Below are 22,985 nucleotides of genomic sequence, written 5' to 3' on the forward strand. Positions count from 1 at the left end.
ATGACGCATTCAATTCATGGCAATAGCCCCAATTCCCACAAACCCACCCCCCTTTTGTCATACACAGCGAAAAAAAGAGTCAGAAAAGTGTCTAAAAGATAAATATTTTATATGTTTGGTATGTAGGATTTGGTGCATACACAAGAAAGTACTCCCAGTACGGCTTCATATGATCCATGCCTAGCATGTGTTGGTATGTCTTTTTTAACCTGCACGTAACAATTCAAGGGCATCCCATTAATAAAGTACACCACACAGTGCACATTTATTTTGGAATGTTTGTCCATGGCAAATGTATACAACTATATGGCATTTAGTTGCATATGTCTGAGCAATACAGTACAACCAGCGTATATATTAGGAGAATTTCATTGAACACAGTTTAATACAGGGACGGTCTTACAGAGACGGTCTTCTCCATACCCCATAACAAAGTCAACCTGAAACAGTGATGGAGGTAAAAAGTCTGCAACAGAAGCATGGTCCGAGGGCCACACTAGTACCCCATATTCTTTTATCAGTACATCCAAGAGCTGAGAGACAATTAACTTTATTTGATTTAAAGCATTTTTTGTGTCACTGCACAAAAATTATAATTTAGTCTTTTTATAATGTGCCGTATAAGGTCGGTGGCACACAACCAGGCTTTAATTGCGGAATCCGCAATTGTCACCTGCACAGACGATCTACGATATTTCGCATCCATTACAAAAATAGAATATTCGCATGTCTGCTCATATGAGCAGAAGCATGTTCTATTTTTGCCTGGATTCCGCGCAGGCGGCTTCCATTGAAGTCAAAGGAAGCTGTCCGACCCGTGGCTTATCCGCAATTGACATTGCAGTTAGGTCACAGGTTACCCGCGTCATCGCTTAGTGATGGCACGGAAAAAAAGACAGGTTTGAAAAAAAAAAAATCTGTACTGTGCATGTCTGACGGCGGACTGCTGGAGTCATCTGTAATACAGATTATCAAACGTACACGTGGGCGCCGGCCGGGCACAGGGACGGATTCCACTGAAGGCTTCTGCATGGGGAATCTGACTCATTTGTGTGCCGCCGGCCTAACAATGTCAGGGAATGGTGAAGAAAATCAAGAGGATGGATAGCAGTACAGAGAAAGCTACTATTAAGGAGGTCTGTAATTCACTCAGGGGGAGCAGACTAGCAGCTACACAGAAAGAAGGATGAGTTGGATGGAGAGACATCTGTGTAGTATTCAGTGGACATGGTTATGCTACACAGCCTCTGAAATAGGACAAAGAAGAGGGAAGCTGAGCTAGTGCAGTTTCATAAGAGAGACCAGCTGATCAGTGCTGAAAATGCCCCTGAGCCAGAAACTTTAATGTAGGAGAGCTTGCAAACCAAGTATGAGGCTTTCTAAATCTATGGGAAGGAAGCGTCAATGCAGAAAAAAACAAGCGCTTCTTTTTTTTTTTTTCTGCATGGACTTGGTAACATATTAATTTTTCATGCACATAGGTTTCCATAGCCTTTTACGATGCTTTATTTAAAAAAACACATAAAAATGAAAATATATCAATATTCCATAGTCACAACCTATATAATATAGCTGTCAATATTTAGAACTGTTATCCTTTGCACTAGAATTTATAAATCTCCCCCAATGTCTTTTGTTTGCCAAGCTTAAGAAACTTCCATATTAAGGCAAAGTTTGGAACTCATTCTCCATGTCTCCAGAATACAATATGAATAATAATTACACTATCTTCCTTACAGTCTTTCAAATCTAATAAAAAGATAAAACTTGAGGATGTACATGTCAATAACTCAGGCTGCATACCGCTTCCTTAGAGAGAACACGTAAATATGGAAATGTTTGCTCAGTTGTTTCCCCTAAAATGAATAAAATATAAATTGATTAGTATTACAATTAGTATTATCCAACACTATGTACTCAAAACCATGTTGTAAGAAGACTTGATGATTTTTCTTTCATAATACTGTATTTGTAAGGACTGTCTACAGGTGGATGTCTCTGGTTTGTCTCCATTTTTAAAGGTCAACCATTGATTTACAGGTTAAACACCTATAGGAGACACTAAAGAAATACTGTGTTTCCCAAAAATAAGAGCTACCCCAATAATAAGCCCTATCCTGATTTTCAGGGGGAGGTGTCTTGAAAATAAGCCCTAGCTACAGTAGGTGAAAAAAAGAAAAACAGCAATAATCACCTAGCATCATGCGTCTTGGTCCCTTGCGCTGGTCTCCCCGGCACTGCGATAGGCTGCTGTGTCCTCCGCGCTGACAAAAGATTCTCATTTTAGTAACAGGGCTTTGAATACCCTGCCTCCAGCAAGCGAGCACTGTAATTGAATTGAGCACCAGCCAATCAGAGCCGGCGCTTGATCATTCACAGCTATTCAGTAAGTGACATCACTGAATGGCTGTGATGGGTTCATCAAGCGCCAGCTCTAATTGGCTGGCGCTCGATCCAATCACAGTGCTTGCTTGCTGGAGGCAGGGTGTTCAAAGCCCCGTTACTAAGAAGAGAATCCTCTATCAGCGTGGAGGACACAGCAGCCTGCCACAGCACCGGGGAGACCACGACGCCAGTGGCTAGATAAGTACAAGACATCCCCCGAAAATAAGACACTGTGCCTCTTTTGGGGCAAAAATTAATATAAGACAGTGTCTTATTTTTGAGGAAACGGTAGTTTTTTTTTTCTTATGGTGGATATTGCATAAACACAAATGGGAACCTCACCCATTAAAATGCAATTCAATTTGCAAGCAGCATATTATAGAGTAGGAAGAGTTGAGCAGATTAATATGTAGTTTAGAGGGGAAAAATTCAGCATTACACTGTGGTGGAATTCTGCTGATAAAAATCTAAAGCTGACCATACCTATTTACACTTGTCTCTTCTGACATCCTCAAACATGGATGCTTGACTCCCGGAGGAACATAATATATCAAAATGTCAGATACCTCTATCTGCCATTGTCAGACTGTTGATCTACCCCCATATACATAGCATCCTTACAAAAGATATAAAATTCTAACTTCAAATAGCCAAAAGCACTCATTTCAATGTTAAAAAATAGCACTCACCACACAAACTCCATAATGAATATGAGCTGTAGTAGCAAAAGCTGTGATGACAAAGAAAGTGAGTTCTTCCAGGGTCCCAAGACATCCAGACACAGCTAGACCAACCACTAAGGCCAGTGGCCAAAGAAGCCAATGGAAGACTTCAGATCTGGTGTTACTCATCTGACATATAATAACTCTGCACTGTCAAATAAAAGTACACATGTTGATGAGCTAAAATGAAGAAATCTGTCAAAAACTATATCATTTATAGTATGATGTAATGTTGCATGAACAGTAAACCTGGCACTTAACACACTATATATACTATTTCAGCAAACTTTAAAATTGACACTTTAAAAAGCAAAAGCCATGGAAAAAGTCAAGTTAAGGCGTATTGCGACTGTGCACTTAAAGAGACAGTGCAATTACCTTTGAGCCCCATAAACTACATTATAGGGCTCAAAGGTGCGGGTACAGGGAGTCCCGGGAGCTGTGTTTCATACCCACTAGGTGCCCCATTCCAGTGCTGTGTCCCTGCGAAGTTGTCTGCGTGTACACCTCTCATAGAGATGTGGGGTTAACTCCATGGATGTGATTTTTATACTCACCTGGCTCCTTATTCATCTACTGTCTGCCTTCAAAGCCGCTGCTCGGTGCATGTAGCAAACTCCTTGAGCACGTACGTGTACATACTGTCCTCAGTGACAGCATAGATGGTAGACAGTGGAGGAAGGAGAGGCATGCAAGTACAAAGATCCCTGAGCTCAGTGCTAACTCTTTTATGAGCCCATGACTTTAGTTTTTGGGGCTCATAGGAGCTGAGAGGTTGCCTTTAAGTTGTCAATAATATAACTTATTTCTATAAAAAGTTCCATTTATAAAATATACAAGTTAAAGGAAAGGCAATATTGGAGAGCAAACATGTTAACTTCCTAGTTATTCAAAAACATCTCCATTTTCTACTTACAGTCACATTTGAGAAGAGTATACCGACCATCCATAAAAATAGCCTTGGCTGTCTGTTCAAGATATTACATGGCGAAAAAATGGTCCAGGCGGTCAACAAAATAAATAACAGCGAAGGCGAAAATAGCGGCAAAAGTCCTTCATACACGGAGCTCTTCAGCAGGGTTTTCTGTCGATAAGCTCTACAAACAGATGAAGATGTGGAAGGATGTAACTGTTGCTACCAAATTATCTTATGACTTATTATATCCCTTAAACAAATATATCTCCATTGAATATCATTTTGCATTAATATATGGCTTTTCAAAAATTTCTTAAAGCAGTACAGTGGCCTGCAGCAAACAGACGTAAGCCAATGCCATCGTTCTGGGTACTTTCATTTGTTGTTACAGGTATGGGCACGTGAACCAAAGTTATAATGTTAGGTTCCATTAAATGTTATTTGTACATAGAATATAGATTTGATTTTCAAAGTCTATGTGAAAACCACCAACATTATCGAGTTCTAGACTTGAAATCTATGGAAGCATTCTCAATATTTTGGTGGCAAAGAGCTCTGAACTAAGTTTGCTATGACTGTAGTTGTCCCGGCTCACTTACTCCCTACAATGAAGTATTAAGAGGGTTACTTTTCTTTTATACTTACTTTTACATAAATTGTGGCTATATAACAAAATGAAATCTAGTCCAGTGTATATGGACTGCTAGGTGAAGAATATAGGTAAGCTATTTCAGCCACTTTACCCTCGACACAACTAGAGAGCTTAGTGCTATAAAATTAGCATAAAGATCAGTAGAACAATTCAGCAATCTTTAACATGCATGTAAATGTAAACAAGTGCCGACTTACATAAGAATATTGTACACTGTATGGGGAAGGGCAACTAGTAAGCTGCATCCTAAAAAACAAACAAATATTTATTTAAAAAGATTCAAAAGTGATGAGAACATATTTCAAATATTCTGTTTACCCTGTACTTATGATTGGACAAGACATATCACTTTGCCCCTGGCAGTTTATTGCTACACATCACAGTGTCAATCTGCGGCGCCAATATCACTCCAGCTCATCTCTACCTGCCAGTCCAGGCCGTTTAGCTCAGACATTTTTGCCCAGACTGGATACAATTAACCCTTTCCAGTCCCATTTGTATCCTGGTTTTCCTAGGGGGCTTTCTCTTTTTCTGCCATTATACAACAGCGCTATATGCTGGCTAAAGCCAGTACTGCATGAGGTGACACGTTGGATAGGCTCCGACAGCAGAGAAGCTGGCAATAATACAGTAAGGGAACCCCCGACGGAAGTCTAGTAACATCGGAGCTATACAGCCTTAAATCATAATGTCTTCAGACGTCAGACAGTGGATTGGAATGGGTTAAAGTATATCCTCTGCTCAGCTGTGAGCAGAACTAGCTATGTACAAATTTCCAACCTCCAAATATAAACTACTATATCCTCATTCACTCGTAGCAAATCAATATCTTAAAAATGGTGAGGAACTGAAACATAAAGGGGAATTTTACTAAGAATGGTATTTCACAAACTGGAGTTAATCTGAAGCCCATTAGTGAAAAATGTGACAAATGTATTAAGAGGCTCAAGCTTCTTGATGTTTTGTGTGTCTTTAGCCTTCCATGCATCACAAATTGAAATTTATGCAAACTGAGAGCTAGTGTACATTCCGCTAATGTGTATGCCAATTTCTGATGGCATAAATTAGAGTATATCTATCGAGCTGTTGGTGTCCTTACCTTTCTCACTCAGGCACACCCACTTGTTTTAGAAAAGTTGTGGGAGCGGGCGGAAAGGGCTAACAAGTTGCATATTTTGCCTACCTATAGCTAACGCATAGTGGAGAACAGCCTTTCATAAATTCCCCTTTAAAAACTGTATATTAGAAAGTTGTAGAACTTTTCATTTAGAAGGAACTTGAAGGCAACCTGTCACATTGAACATATAGTCTTCTCTGCCATCGGTGTATATTATCAATTTAAATTCCTGTTTAAAGGCCCTTTTACGTGCAACGACTATTGATCAAAAGTGAGCTATAATCGTTATGTGTAAACACCGGCAGTAGTGCACGATTCCTTCAATTGTTGTTTAACGCTGGTTTTTAGCCAACATAAAAACCATCGTTTGTTCACTCAAAACTTATTCTATTTGAATGGAATTTTGAGTGGCTTTTGATTGATAGGGTTTGTTTGCCTTGCATACATAATGAGTACACTGTTTACTCCTTATGTACTCTGCTGGGAGGAGACAATGAAATCCTGCTGACCAGATAACCATCGCATAAACACACAAGTGATCCTTAAATCTTCTAAGAAGTGATCATTGCTGGCACAGCTATCAGGTGCTTCAGCCCCTGACAGTTGCCCTATGTAGAAGGGGCTTTATTGTGGGCTTAGGAATCCAATGGGAGTTCCTCATCATTGATTGACAGTTATTATACATCTTCATAAGGGAAAGGCTGTCAATCCCAGAGTAGGACCACCCACTTGACTCCTAAGTACAGAATAAGGAGGGATTTAAATGGATAAAGTCCAAACTATACTGACTCTTTTCCTACAAAACTAAATGTCAATCTGTTCAGCTCCTCCTGCTTTATAACCTTCTGTCCATACATTCCACAGCATTTTCAAAGTGACAGGTTCCTTTAAGCTTTATTAACATAAAACCAGAAAAATCCTTTAAGGTTTCAAGCAATTTTTAAGTTCAGCCCATTGTTACAACAAAAATGTACAATCATGGGTCTTTATTCCATTTCCATGAATTAGGCATACATACCTACAAGGAATGTGATTAAAAAATCAGTCATGTATACATGTGGAAACAGCGGTTTATGGAATGTCTCCACTCCAACTATGGCAGTGAGGATGTAAACAAAAGTCATTGACTAAAAAAAGAATTAAATCATGGTTAAGGCACACATAAATATCCAAGATGGCAAAGAGCAAAGAAACCATACAGTTACAAGATATATGGTTGGCTATCTTGATAATTTTAGCTAGTATCCATTTGCCTATTGAGTCTACGGAGCTGTGTGTACATCTAAGGAAATCCAATAAGCCTGTCAACTACACAACTATATAAGCAACATCTATCCTCATCTGCTGTATCTTTCCTTCATGGCTTATAAGCCCTTGGGGGCATGGCCCTCTCTCCTTATATATCAGTCTGCTGCCCAGTAAGAGCATGCTTTTTTATTGTTTTCTTTATAACTTGTATAGTTAAATCCCTCTGTATGCACAGCAGTATAGACGTTAATGGTGCTATAAAATAAACAACAAGAAGTGCCTCCAGAGGAACATCATCCTTTCTCACTGAAACAAATAAGAAGGTTGAAATAAGTCAAAAGTAACAGCTCACCAATTGGCTGATATCATATGCCCATGGAAGAAAGAGAACACCAGTGTTGTATTTTTCCCAATGTGAAAGCATAAAGGTGAAGAGTACAACACTAGTCACTAAATACATCTTCATTGGTGTTAATCCAGCTTTTCCTGAATCACATCCAAATACTGAGAACAAAGACAGTGGAAATATAGACGCTGTCCAGCTGTCAAGCCCATGGTCAAATAACTCTCCAAGAGGGCTGCTGGACTGAGTCCTTCTGGCATGTTTCCCATCAATTGAATCTGCAAACAACAAACAAGTGAAAAATCTAGATGCCCCATAAAGCATGAAAACAAATTAATAGAATGTTTAATACGTAAATGTGACCCTTAGGCTGAAATGCATCGTAAATTGGATATTGGTGGAACTACATGTCTGCACTATGGACCTGTACTGCACTCCATGTGTCGCCATGTTGTTCCTATATGAGCCACGACATTCTCCTCTAGAAGTAAAGCTTCCAAGGGAAAATAATTTAGTAAATTAGCATGTGAAGGTATTTCCCAGCCATGAGCTTACAGTGTGGCAGCATGGACCCCCACAGCGTTCTATAGGTGCCCTATTCAAGATCATGGATCCAATATAGCTACACAGCTATATGTTTGATCACATGTTGTCCGTATTATGTCTAATAGGAATCATTACATATGTCTGTACATTGTACTTTTGTACTAAAATATAATATAAGACATTATACTTTGTTATAGGAAAAACTAGAAGAGTTTGGTACGGTGTTAGTCAGTAGAGCAAAGTGTGATTGTTCTCAGTAAGAGAAACCAAGTAATCTTCTGAAGAAGAACCCTGAGTAGGTTCGAAAGCTCGCAATAACATCATGTATTTTTGTTAGCCATTAAAAGCTTTCATATCTACAAGGTTACTTTGTTTCCTTTACTGAGAACAATCACACTTCGTTAAAGATGGATGCTTTTCCTATGGACTCCAACTGATAAAATATAACCAAAATATAACCAACTAAAGAGTTGTATCTGTATAATAAATTATGATATCCCCACAAAAAGGTGCAACAGCTTTAAGTAATGCTATGATGCATTTGTGGGGTCTGTTCAGTGTATAGGCCTAGAAAAGATTTCAAAATATATGCTGAAAATATAGTCCAGATGCATTAAAACGTTGCTTATGTTTGCCATTGACTCGCATAGTGAAAAAGTATATGTCAAGGTATGGGTTGTTTGTTAAGCATATTAAAGCAAACCACTCAATTGCATGCCAAAGGAACACTTAACCCTTCAATGACATGTCCTATTTTTCCCTAAGGATTCTTTGGGGATTTTCATCTCCATTTTTCAAAAGCCATAACCTTTTTTTATTTTTCCATTAACATTGTCATATAAAAGCTTGGTTTTTTTGTGCGGCAAACTGTAGTTTTTAGTGATACCGTTGTTTTGGGGAATATACAATATATTATAAAAGTTTTATAATTTTTTTTGGAGAGCTGGGAGAAAAAACACCAATTCTGCCATTGTTTCTTTCTTTTACAGTGTTAATCATACAGTATAAATGACATGAACATTTTTTTTCTGCAGATTGGTATGTTTACGAGGATACCAAAATTTATATAGATTTTTTTTACTTTTGCACAAAAAAACCCTTTTTAAAAAAATTATTACTGTTTTGCATTTCTGCATTCAAAGTTCCATTACCTTTTTAATTTTCCAATGGAAACTGTCCATGCGAACCTGGAGAAAGATGGAGCATGCTGCGATTTTTCCACCGCGAGCAGAAACCACAATTCATGTCTGCTCTTGTGCAGCCAGAATCACTTTTCCATAGCATGCTATGGACGCTATTTGCTGCAGAAACCAGGGGCGGACACCCGCCCCGGATTCCACAATGCAAATCTGCCTGTGTGCATGGACCTTATACTGAGCGGGGCAGCTGCTTAGTACTATAATTGCATATAGATATAGCATACAAAGGATGTCAGGTCACATAGTACATGTGATGCACCATGCAGGCTTACAACCTATTAATAATGCCATATTTCAGTCCAGCAGGCTGTGAGATGGCATGGGCGCAGGTTCTCAGCCCATGCCACCCACAGGATGTAGGTTTACTTCCTGTTGCGTTAAGTACCACCCAGACAGATGTACACTTACATCCTGTGACATTTAAGAATTAAAGGCTGTGCACACTTTTACACTCTTTTTTTTCCTTTTAATTAGCAATTTCTTGGAAATAAAAATTTTTGTAATTGGTTTTCATTAGAAATTTCTGATTGTTTATTTTCTATGCTTGTATTGTTTTCCAAGGCACTTCGGACTAGAGAACTGAAATTTTAGCAAATTCTAACAATATACTGCTGACAGCTACTCCCCTCCTGTGAATGTGCATTCACTGCTTTGCATAGACTTGTAGAAGAGAGAGCGCACATGGGATTCTAAAAAAAAACTAATTTTTGCTCGGCATGCAGACTTCAACGGCGGGCACCGCAGGAAGCAGGTGACTATAAAAAAAGACAGCACCCGGATCCCTGTCACCCCACCTAATGGCACCATAAGTTAGTTTATGGTGCTTTAGGCAGGTTCCCTTGAGCTATCTGTTTATTATACTGCAGACAGGACAGAGGAGGAGGACTCTAGCTCCAGCCAGTTATCTTAAGACCCATTTACACTCTCTGGGATGATTTGGTGAAACCTGCAAAATTCGTCCAAACTATGGCTTTTGAGCAATAGACGTTGCATGTAAATATGCGCCCATCATGCACTTTTCGTCCACTGTTCGTTCATCGCTGACTTCAAGTCAGGATAAAATCCATCATCCCCAATAGCAGGGACCTCCTGCTGAGTTCTCCGCGGGGGGGGGGGGGGGGGGGACTGATAACATTGAATTCAGCCTGTGGCAGAACAAAAGAGATGTATTGAGAGAGAAGACTACCTGCTGTTTTCTAAATACATGCAAATAAAGTTAATAAGCTACCAATGGCAATTAGTGTCCATTAGAAGTTTATGCAAAATGATCGCTCAAAACTGTCACTCAAACTATCTTTTGAAGAAATTTTCAGTGATCATTTGCGTGTAAATGGGGCTTTATAGCCAGACCCAGCACAATGAGGAGGATGGAGGGGAACATAGCTGAGCTCCTAGGACATAGTGAGATTTCTTTATATATTTCCTAGCTTTAATTGTGTTTCTTAGAACTCATTAGTTGGGATACTCAACATAAACAGTTGTAAATAGATAAGTTATCATACCTAATGCATAAGCCAAAAAGTTTCCCAAAGCAGCAGAGATCCAAATCCAGTTGGGAATATGCTGATTGCCAATACCTGAAATAATCAGGTTTCATGTGAGCACAACAGTCAATTACCAGTATGGACAAGTATTTGCCAACATGAATGAATTAGTATATGCTACACAGGGTGGATTCTTTGCCTTAGAATTAAGGCAAAATCTGTATGCATTACATATAAATTAACCATGGATTTCACCTCACTGATTGAAGAGTGAAATCAATAGGAAAAATTTAAATCTGCATCACTGGTAAATTTTTACTCCGATTCCACTTGGATTTTATTCTGCACCGTATGGATGATATTTGGTACATCCACTTTTCTGCTACAGTAAACGATGTGGATCTACCCTGTGTAGACATACTATAAATTTACTATGCCTACCAATGGTAAAATTTATAAATTGAAAAAGCAGAAACAAAGAAAATCAAGAAAGGCAGCATTTAATCTTCCGATTTATTGATTTTATTGTTCCAAAATTACGTGTATAAACAATGTACTAAAGCAAGTGGAAAGAAAAAAAGCAACAACTAAGCAGAAAAGCTGCTCTTTAACACTTTTAAAATTCTTCTTTTATTCCAAAAAATCCCTAAAATTACAAATGGCAGGTACCGTGTAACACCATGTCTACGCTCAGACGTGTTTCAAAAGACCCTTCTTTCTTGATCACATGGTGTTACACGGTACCTGCCATTTGTAATTTTAGCGGTTTTTTTTCTTTTTAATAAAAAGTGTTTTTAAGGAGCCGGCTTTTCTCTTTTGTTGTTGCATCCTTTTGAAAGATAAAAAAATACTTTCAAATGGAATGAATTTGCTTAATCTTTCAGCCGCTGAACGATTGATTTTAAGTGAACCAAAATTCATTGTTCTAATGAAAGTACACGATGCCCACATTTACATGTAACAATTACCGCTCATTTCTGGCCATTTGGACGAATTTTGAGCGATAATCGTTTCTTATAAAAGGGCCATTAGAGTTAGAATCCTACGAGATGTCCATCCCTATCATCTTGAGTCCTATCCTCTCTGCAATGAAAGAAACCTCAAAGGTAAAGTACATGACCATGTTTCTGCTGAAATCGACCAGATACCCAGTTTTATATACCTTATATACTTGAGTATAAGCCAAGTCAATAAGTTTCACCACAAAAAACTGGGAAAACTTATTGACTCGAGTATAAGCCGAGCTATACTCAAATATATAGTAGGTAAAAAAAAAACCTCCATACTCACCTCCCAGACAGCGTCTGTGTCTGTGCAGCAACCTGCGTGAATTCTCCCCGCTGTCCTCTCTGCTCGGCTTTGTCATCTCTGTCAGTGCTGTGTAAGTAAGCTCTGTGATTGGATTGAGCGCCAGCCAATCACAGCCGGCACTCGATCCAATCACAGCACTTACTTACACAGCGCTGATGGCGGGGGATTTGAAAGCCAAGCAGGGAAATGACAGCGGGGAAAATTCTAAAGCAGCTTGTGATTGTCTATGAATGATCGAGCGCTGGCTGTGATTGGCTGGTGCTCGATCCAATTACAGCGTTGACGGCGGGGGATGACAGAGCCGAGCAGAGAGGACGGTGGATGATGACAGCGGGTAGATTTCCAGCAGCTTGCTGCATCGCTGCCGGGAACACAAGAATTCAAGCAGCTTGCCGCACCACCGCCGGAGACACAGACGCGGGCTGGGAAGTGAGTATGGAGGGGGGTTTTTTGTTTGTTTTTTTTTAACCCTTCCTTGACTCCAGTATAAGCTGAGGAGGGCTTTTTCAGCACAAAAAAATGTGCTGAAAAGCTAGGCTTATACTCGAGTATGTATGGTATTTATCTCTTATTACCATATAATTAGTTGTTAGCTATCATGGAGTATTGCTTATCTCTTAGTGACCTAGGCAAGTTTAATATTTGGCGATGGAAGTTAAAAAGTTGAGCATCAGAGAACTTACCATGATTATACATAATATTTCAGAGTCTGAAAAGTTACCCTAATGTGTGAATTAAGGTAGTCTTACCTGATGCTGCGTAATCCCAATCATAACAGGATATTAAAATGTAATTTACTAAAATGATCAAAAACCCAGAGAAAGTTAACACGTTTGGAGCAATCCAAAGCGGCACTACCTGACAAAAAATAGAAAAGAAAGTATTTATGTAGGAACTGTTGTATGAGAACAGCCTTATTTATGTGTAGAACATGCTAATTTACAAAAGGCCCTTTTACATGGGGTGTTGATGGGGGCATGTGGATATACTGCCGATCAGCTGACCAACCAGCCAGCACTTGTTTATTGGCTGATTGGATCTTTTGTGCTGTAGTGATAATCCTTGTAAATGTGGAATGTATTACTGAGCGATGAAACTGTATGGAGGATGAACAATCGTATTTAGGACTATTCGTCTACCATATGGCACCAGTGTAAAAGGACCATATGTCTTGTGATAGCAGTGGATGTACTGTTTACCCCATTTGTGAAATCAGATACCAGATTCCTAGTAGTCGTTTTGTGCCAATTTTCTTTAGAGGACATGTTTAGTCATCATTCTGACATGGTATAGACATGAGAGGCAATAAATGCAATTCTTTATGCCCCTATGGGCATTCTTCTTGCGGCTCGGATAAAATGCTGACTTGGGTTTTTAGCATTGTCTTTGTTCATTACTCTTTTTATAGATATAAATTTTTGTTAATTTTATTATGACAGCTCAATATCTTTTTAAACTGCACTGAAACAATTTTAATAATTATGGACAGATACTGCACAGTGCAGAGAGCTTAATAAAAACAGAATTCCCATGCAGACTGCTGTGCAAAAATGCAAATTTTAACAGAATTTATCACTAAATTTAGTTCAGTTTTTGCGTGTTTTGTTCGACTAAAACTTTGATACAGTAGGATCCCAATACAGTTAGTGAATTCTTCTGATGTAGGCAAAAAAAACCATAGTGTGCTATGACTCGTCACGTATGTTCATACAGTGCTGTGGATTTTGGTGCAGATCTACAGCAGACGTCACCTCTTCAATTTGAGTTCAACTGAAAGGGTGAAATCTGCAGATCTTGTACCAAACTCCACAGTGAATCAGTGAAATGTGAACGTACCCTTAGGCTTTATTCACACAAGTGTTTTCACCACCGGCCAAAAAGGTAGGTGCAGTGCAGCTCGACAAGTAGCACTATTGCTTTAACGGTGCTTATGTAATTCCATGGACATGAGTTTGGCTGACAGCTACATGTATTTCTTCCAACTTCTCCATAAATATATGTTTAATCTCTTTTTATTCGATTTTCCAAAATATTTTACAACCATTAGAAAGTAGTAATAAAAGTCGAAGAAAGAAAGAACAAAAACAAAGAATGGAAAAAGGTCTCGCAGGGCCTTCAGTTCACATTGTATAAGAATTAGGCACGTCTTCTTGTGAACACTAAGATAACAGTCAATTCGTCTAGCCCTTGATTGGTCCCCAGGCCACCTCCCCCCAATCAACTATTCTTTTACTATATCCCTGCGTACTGACTGAACATAGGGATGGGGTCTACATCATAGTAAGTGTTCTAATGAACGGGATTTCCATTATATAAATTGTAAGGAGAGAAGCAGGAAGAGAGAAGAAGGAAAAAAAAGAAAAAAGAGAAAAGATATGGAAGCAATCTGAACAAGTTAAACAGATATGTCAGAAAAACAAGACAATAACATACTACGCACATATACACAGACAAAACCAAAAAAAGAAAAAAAGGGGGGGTACAATTAAGGAAAAGGGGGGCCTCCATAAACATATATGCTCAGATCAACCTTTAGTGGATATAGGGAGGGAATAAAGGCTGTTGTCAGATATCAAAGGGATTGGGTAATGTCCTGTAGAACAAAGGATCTAGTATGTTGGATTCTAAAGTTTGCCATTGGGGAACTGTCGCATTGCCTCCATACACAAGTGATTTCTTTACTTAAAGGGGTTGTCCCGCGGGCAAAACGAGAACATTTTCACACCCCAGTCCCCCATGTTAAGCAAGCATCACAAACTACCCCTGTAAATCGTTTTTTTAGAGCGTTTCTACTCACCATGAAGCTGTTTCATGAAGTTATAAAAATCTTCTTCCAAGATGGCTGCCGTCATTTCCCAAGGTGCACCGCTGGTCTTCTCCCATGGTGCACCGTGGATGTTCTTCTCCAGTCTGAGCTCCACTGCCGATTACAGCCACCTCATTGGCTGATCGGCACCACGAGACAGGGGCAGAGCTATGCAATGATGCTGAGAAGGGGGAGGAGCCAGGACGCAGCTCATGAGCCCGGACCATCCAGAAGAGGATTCCTCTCTGCGCAAGCGCGACTGTTGCGGCGACCAGAGGAGAAGTTTGGTAGTTGCCATGGAGATGGGGATGCCAACACCAGAGGGGGTAAGTGTATAACTTCTGTATGGCCAATATTTAATGCACGATGTATATTACAAAGTGCATTAATATGGCCATACAGAAGTGCATAACTGCACTTGCTTCTGCGGGACAACCCCTTTAACACTCTAAAACCCCTTTTTATATCAAATGTTTTATGGATACATTTTTAGGGCTTATTTACATGAGCGTATATCAGCAGTTCCCCCCTTCCCTTCCCCACACTAGCTCTCTGCCTCTCTCCTCCCCTCTGGCTGCTTGCAATGGTAGTGGGTAGGATGGGGGCAGAGCTAAGCTCCCACCCCCTTCCCACCTCTTGTCCGCAGCCAGCAGGAGTGGGCAGGACAGAGCAGAGCTTAGCTCTGCCCCGTCCCACCCCTCCCATTGCAAACGCCGGAGTGGAGGAGAGAGGCAGAGAGTCGGTGAGTGGGAGGGAAGGGGGAAACTGCTTAGATGGAAGCGTATATCGGTCGGCCTTAAAAACGCTGCTTGTTATATGCTTGTGTAAATAAGCCCTTAGGTTAATAGTTTTGACTAAAAATACATGATGAAAGCAGTAAAGAACATGGTAAATGAAGTTCACCTGTACAACTTTGTTCCATAGATGCTGCATAACATATACAGATAAGGGATTTGTGTCCACCGCACTATACTGGAAAAAAAAACTGTCAGCTTCAATATGTCAGAAAATAAAGACATTTTTTTAAAAATGTACGCAATTTTAAATTATCACATGGAACTAGAGTATAGGATAAATGGCAAAAAGAAACTGATGTACCAATGTCAAATGATAAAATATCAAGTTATAATTCTGAGGGTATAGAACAAACATGCAAAAGGATACACAAAAATAAAAACATTAGAGGAGATAAAACAGGCGTAAAAAAGTCTTACATTTTTGAAGAAGGCTAGCTTGTGCAAACATTTATCAATTTTTTGACATTCACACCACTCCACACCACTTACCAAACAATGGCACATAGCTAGTCAGGAGGGGCATCCTAGCCAGCCTGACCGACACATTTATGTATAGTTCATGTCATTAGCTGGCGTAAATTATACTAAAGAATATATGCTAGCTCTTAGCTGGTATAGATTTACATGTCGGCAGAGAGGCGCCAGGTTGCACCTAATGTATATAGAGGCAGGTGCATCCTGCACTGGCAGGGATCTTATTAAGACTGGTCTTAATTAACTCACCTATTCTGTATCCATTATAATGCCCTAAAATTATTTCATTTGAAGTGGGCAAATAATTGTTGTGACAGCGGTCATGGTGGGGGATGGGGGGAGTAGGCGTGGCATGTGTCCCTAGTGCAATAGGAAAGGAAGACGGGTGGGGGGCACTAAACCAGCCAACAATCAAGGGAGTTAATCAGCTGATTGCTGTAGCAGAGAATAGAGACTACCTTTAGGGCTGAAGGACCTTTGATGTGATGATCTTGTGACCAGTCACTTGTTTAGAAAGGCTGTGGGAGCAGCAGAAGTACGTTTGATGATGTCATAAGCATGTGATCAGTCACATGTGAAGGTGGAGTCAGACTACAGGCTGTGCTGTCTGGGGAGTTTCTTGCAGTTTTTTCTTCAGTATAAGAAATTAAGATGTCCTCATGAGGTAAGAAAGATGTATTACTATGTTGGGGCCCTACCACTGTATAGGGGGCACCATTATTGTGCAGGGAGCACAAAGGCCGACTCCGTCGCTGTGGGGACATAAAGGGGGAGTATTACTGTGTAGCAGAAGTCTTGGGGATTGTGCTCCTAATCTTTGTAGACCATAGCAACACCCCTGGCTGCTAATGGTGCCCCGGATGGGCCATTAAAAGGGGTTACAATTGCAGGTGCGTATCCCATTGATTTCAATGAGTTTTAATTTAATTCGTTTTAATGGGTATCAGCACTGTAGTTTACCTGGCGCATATTTTGCCACACACTGATTTCAAGTCCATGATGATCACTGCCCTAGGCACAATAGAGTCTGAGATAGAGCCTGTAAAATGTCACTCTGTTGCCAGTGTAAGCTCCTCTATCTCAGGCTGTATTGTGACTAGAACAACAACTCTAATTTTGTTTTAACCCCTTAAGGACCAAGCACTGTAAATTTACGGTGCTTGGTCCTGGGCTTTAATCCTGCCCAATAGCAGAAATATGATGCATGATTAAAGCCTCTGCTGCTGCAATCAGGTCGAGGTCTCAGCTGTTAGTCACAGCTGAGAACCCAGAAGAAAAAGGACAAGTGGTTTTATTTCGCTTCTGCCTTCTCCTTTCCTGGGTACATAGATCTCAATAAGTGCTATGTACTAAAAAGTGGAAGTGTTTTTTCCACTACATGACCCAACGATCATGTGGCTGCTGGGTCCCCTGTTACAGCAGAGCTGTAGGGTCCTAGCAAGCCCTGATCAGCTCTGTTAGTGACTACTACCCCAGCTACAGTGGAAAAGTGTGTAATAATAATAATTAAAAAAAGACCGTGTGAATGACCCCCACATGTCTTATATGATGTCATAAGGGTCATAGAGTTTTAAAAAAATAGTTATAGAGATAGGTTAAAAAAACTGAATAAAATAAAAATACATAAAAAAGAAAATGACCCAAAGCCGATGCAGCCAAAACCATCATCATACGCACCCTGTAATCTGAAACCATACATATTATATAACAAAACCTCCAAGAGAAAATGAGGAACCCATTCCCATACTTAATTTTAATGTAAAATATATGAATTAAAAAAACTATGTGTTAAAAATTATTTTTAACCTTTTACCCCAATAAAACGGAAAAAACGGAAAAAAGGCACTGAAAAGTATATTAAAAAGTAGCCGTATATGTCACAGAAAAAAGATGTACCTCACACAATTTTGGCAACTAAAGTGCTTCCTTTAACCCCTTCATGACATGGCCTATTTTGGCGTTGAGGACCAAGCGATTTTTTGGTATTTTTCCATCTCCATTTTTCAAAAGCCATAACTTTTTTATTTTTCCGTGGACGCGGCCGTATGAGGGCTTGTTTTTTGCGTGGCAAACTGTAGTTTTTATCAATGCCAATTTTGGGTACATAGACTATATTGTAAATTTTTTTTTTTTTTTTTTAATGATAGCAGAGAGAGAAAACGCATCAATTCTGCCATAGATTTTTTTATTTTTTTTTTACACCGTTAATCATGCAGCATAAATGAGACTTTCCATTTTTTCTGCAGACCGGTACGGTTACAACGATACCAAAATTCTAACATTTTTTTAAGGTTTTCCCACTTTTCTGCAATAAAAACCCTTTTTTTTGGAAATCTTTTTTCTATTCTAAATTGCTGCATTCAAAGTCACGTAACTTTTTTATTTTTTGATGTACAGAGCTCTATGAGGGCTTATTTTTTGCGAGACGAGCTGTAGATTTTATTGGTACCATTTTAGCGTACATACGACTTTTTTGATCACTTTTATTGCGTTTTTAGTGAGGCAAAATGCATTTTGCCTCAGTTTTTTAGCTTTTTTTTTAGCGTTTTTTTCGGTGCACAATCAAAAGCATGTGCAACTTATTGTACGCATCGTTACGGACGCGACAATACCAAATATGTGGGGTTTTATTTTTTTTTACCTTTTTTTATGCTAATCTGAGAAAAAGCATAAAAAATGTTTTTTTTACTCTTTTTTTTTACATTTTTTTAATTCATTTTTTAAATCTTTCTTTTTTTCACACTGTTTGTGTCCCTCTGAGGGACTTTAACCACTGCCCTGATGATCGCTGGTATAAGCATGGCAGAGCTACTGCTCTCCCATGCCTTATCGCTCATACAGCGATCTCAGGCATAGGCAATACAGGACGCCAGTGTCTGGCGTCCTGTTGCCATGGTGACAGGCCGGGCTCTCGCGATGACATCGCGAGTTCCGGCCGGAGACACAGAGGGAGCCGCGCTCCCGCTGTGAACTCTTCCCCTGCCGCGATCTACTTAGATCGCGGCAGGGAAGGGGTTAAAAGTGGCGGGCGCATCTCCGATGTCCCCCCGCTGCTGCAGCGAGACGCCGGCTGTGACTGACAGCCGGCTCCCGCTGCAGGATAGCGCTGGATCATATGTGATCCCGCGCTATCTCCAGGACGTAAGTTTACGCCCTGTTGCGGGAAGTACCCCGCTCCCAGGACGTAAACTTACGCCCTGCAGCGGGAAGGGGTTAAAGGACACAAAAGCTAACTGGTTGGCAAGGAAGGGGTTTAGACAACTGACTTATGTATCAACTATATTTATTGGAGGGGCACATAACAATAAAAAAAAGTTACATTTTCAGTTGGTTAAGTGGGATGGCGGGCCTAACCAAGCACCAATGAATACAGCTTAAATTAAAGAATATGTTATACAAATGTCTGCAAACATCTGAGAGAAGTTTTAGGTATAAACTTCAGACATTGAAGAATTTATGATATTGCAACTAATGAAATCATGCATCAGTTTCCATAATTAGAAGACGTCACACTTTGACTATAATCTGCTTAAATAACAGTAATTAAATTCCTCTTTATTAAAATGCATCTGCCTTTTTACCCAGGAGCAACAACAGAATTGATTGTGCATAATGTATGATTGATGGAAAATAGCACTGTATGGACCCTGGACTCACAATCTCTCTATAGACAGATGCATATTACAACTTCTATGACATGCTCTTACAATAATAGGAAACAAAGCTATCGATGTTTTAGAGACACGGGAATAAGGTGTGTACTAAAGAGGAAATTACATTGATCTAAAAGTAAACATACTCTGGGAAGAAAGATATCACCTTAACCCTATTCTAAATTGTGGTTCTGATTTTAGTGGCTTGTTTTTTGGGGTTTTTTTTTTGCCTGTTTAACCCCTTTATGACGCGGCCCTTTTTTCCCCCCGTTTTTTTTCTCCCCCCTCTTAAAAGAATCATAACTCCTTTATTTATCCATCGATGTCGCTGTATGAGGGATTGTTTTTTGCGGGACGAGTTATATTTTTCAATGGTACTATTTAATGTACCATATAATGTACTGAAAAACTTTTAAAAAAATTCTAAGTGCAGTAAAATGAAAAAAAAAATACACATTCCGCCATCTTTCAGTGCGTGTTATTTCTGCGACGCACAAACTGCAACAAAAACGACATGATAACTTTATTCTATGGATCAGAATGATTGCTACGATACCAAACTTGTATAGTTTTTTTTTTTTACTATACTACTCGTGCAATAACTTTTTTATTTTTCCGTCGACGTAGTTCAGCGATGGCTCATTTTTTGCGGAATGTCCTGTAGTTTCTGTTAGTACTAATATGGAATATGTACAACTTTTTGATCGCTTTTTATTGCGTTTTTTCTGGGAGACAGGGTGACTGAAAAAGTGCATTTATGGTGTTCTTTATTTTTTTTTTGGACGACGTTCACCGTGCGGGGTAAATAATGCACTACTTTGATAGATCGGAATTTTACGGACGCGGTGATACCAAATATGTCTTTTTATTGTATTATTTAGACCTTTTAATTATAGATATAGCAAAAAGGGGGTGATTTAAACTTTTATTACTTTTCTTTACAATTAAAAACACTTTATTGCTCTTTTTTTAACTTTACGTTTAAGTCCCCCTGGGGGACTACAATATGCGATTCTTTGATCACTCCTGCAGTATGACGTAATGCTATAGCATTACGTCATACTGCATTCTGACAGGCAGCCTATCAAGCCACCCCACAGGGATGGCTTGATAGGCAGTCTCTCAAGGCAGCCCTGGGGCCTTTCAGAAGGCCCCCGACAGCCATGACATCTGCATGGCTCCCACAATCTCACCGTGGGGGGGCCGTACGGAACCCCCAAACATCATTCGGGGGCTTTGAATGCCACTGTCAGAATCGACAGCAATAAAGGGTTAATAGCCATTTGGCCGATCGCAGCTATTGCCCGAGGGTGTCAGCTGTACTAAAAAGCTGACGCCCGCGCTGTATGCAGAAAGGTCACCCCGCGACCTCTCTGCATACATACCCCGATGCTCCAGGACATAAATGTACGTCCTGGAGCGGGAAGGAGTTAAGCCAAACCCTTTTGATTTGCTTATGTTGCATATTTGTATCCCCATTTCTATAAATTATAACAAGGAGATTCTATGAAGACCAAATCTCCCTCTGCAGGACCTGGAATATTAGGGTACTTCTACACAGGCTGATAGTTATTCAAGTAAACGCTCAAAAGGGCGACCGATGTCCCATGTAAGCACAGGACCTGTCAGGGCAAGTGAGTGAGAATCACTCACTTTTCGGAGTTACTTGTTTTTTTAGCTCAACCTAAAACTCAAACAACTATTGGCCAGTTTAGCGTATCTTTAAATGGAACGACTGTCAGGTGTTTAAGTGCCCGATAGCCGTCCCAACGATTATCGCTCCCGTGCTGTCAAACAGGATATAGTCATTCACTGAATGGGGGGAGGGGGAATTTCCTCCAGCCACCCACCTCCATTCAGAGAAAACAGGTGACAGCTCATAGATGAATGGACTGCCTGTTTAAACAGGCTGACAGTCACTTCATTTATAGGTGAGCTATTAACCGGGCGAATTGATTCTCACTCACTTGCTCTGTCGCATCCCATGTTTACATGGATCGACAGTTGCCCATAATTACTCCTTTGTGCAAAAGCAATAATCGTTGGGATGCCTGTTGGGAGCTTAACCTCCCAACATTAGTCCCATGTAAAAGTACTCTTAGGCCCCCTCCACACGAGCGGAAATTCCGCGGCAGGATTTCCCGCGGAATTTCCGCCGCTGGAAGCCTGCATAGGATTGTGTTAACAAACGCAATCCTATGCAGACGGCCGCGATTTGGCCGAGCGAAATATCGCGCGGCCAACAAATCACGGCATGCTCTATTTCTGTGCGGGGCTCTGCGAGCCCCACACAGAAATGTCACTCACCTGCTGCCAGCTCCAGTCTGTGCATGCGCCGGCTGCCCGGCAAGCCGGCACATCAAACAGCCGGAGCCAGCGGGCGCGGGTGAGTACGCGCTGGTCCCTGCAGGCGCTCGGGTCCCGCGGCGAGAATTCTTGCCGCCGGATCCGACCCACCCGTCTACAGGCGGCCTTATACAGTTATTTTTTGTGGTCTCTGTGTACATCCTTCTTTTTTTTTTGCCTTGAATAGAATGCTTCACTTGTAAATCCTTCAGCAAAAGTTGAGCGGAGTCTTTAGTGCTGCATTTGTATCTGCAGGATGTCTACAGAACATAATGACTTCATTGCAAATAAAGCTAACACAGTGGTTCTGGTACAGAAAACAACAGTATCATGTACAAAATTATAAAGCATATAATGTGTATAAAAAGTAATATTGAATAATAACGTCTACTGCCTAGATATGGTCTTTCAACTCTTAATATCTTCTCGATATCTAAATTATTACTAAACTGTTACTTCTATTCATAAGATTTATAAGTATGGTTAGCAAGGGTTAATAAGTAGGTAGTGTCATCTGCTATGAAACAATAGTGATTTATCTCTTTCAAGGTTACTGAATGTTTGACAGGTGAGGCACTGACGGTGTAGTTTACTATTAACTGACACATGTACCAGGAGGTGCTATAAGACTTGCTGTGATAAAAAGCAATAAAAGTAACCGTCATTAGCCAAATATAAACTGGCCACCCCCTGAATTCCCAAAGATGGATTTCCAATGATTCATAGACACAATAAAGAAAGATAAGAAAATATGTTTAAAACATATATTTGTTCTTATTTCATAGCACAAAGGCTAAACAAATCATAAGTCAGTGTATACAGAAATTGATTAAGGCTACATTCACACTTGCGCCAAAGGCTCTGTTTAAAGCCTTTGGCACATATCAGGCACTAAATGCCAGGAATTTTCAGCTTGGGTACAGTGATATATTAAACTGTCCCTTTAAAGGGGCTCCTACTAAAGACGTATTGCTGATCCATGTTTT

General features: G+C 40.0%; 1 protein-coding gene across 1 annotated transcript in view; it reads right to left on the minus strand.

Moving 5' to 3' along the window:
- Positions 1 to 1,627: 1,627 nt before the first annotated feature.
- The window catches only part of LOC136578664 (ethanolaminephosphotransferase 1-like), a 34,469-nt gene continuing 13,111 nt past the window's right edge, over positions 1,628 to 22,985 (minus strand). The window contains exons 4-12 of the mRNA XM_066578860.1: positions 15,633 to 15,705; positions 12,673 to 12,781; positions 10,631 to 10,705; positions 7,393 to 7,661; positions 6,811 to 6,919; positions 4,873 to 4,921; positions 4,024 to 4,204; positions 3,075 to 3,257; positions 1,628 to 1,856 (exon numbers count right to left, since the gene is read on the minus strand). Of these exons, the coding sequence (XP_066434957.1) occupies positions 1,791 to 1,856; positions 3,075 to 3,257; positions 4,024 to 4,204; positions 4,873 to 4,921; positions 6,811 to 6,919; positions 7,393 to 7,661; positions 10,631 to 10,705; positions 12,673 to 12,781; positions 15,633 to 15,705 (1,114 nt within the window). The 3' untranslated portion in view covers positions 1,628 to 1,790. The remainder of the gene's footprint in view (positions 1,857 to 3,074; positions 3,258 to 4,023; positions 4,205 to 4,872; positions 4,922 to 6,810; positions 6,920 to 7,392; positions 7,662 to 10,630; positions 10,706 to 12,672; positions 12,782 to 15,632; positions 15,706 to 22,985) is intronic.

Source organism: Eleutherodactylus coqui, chromosome 9 (genome assembly GCF_035609145.1).
Source record: "Eleutherodactylus coqui strain aEleCoq1 chromosome 9, aEleCoq1.hap1, whole genome shotgun sequence".
In the NCBI taxonomy this organism is placed as follows: Eukaryota; Metazoa; Chordata; class Amphibia; order Anura; family Eleutherodactylidae; genus Eleutherodactylus; species Eleutherodactylus coqui.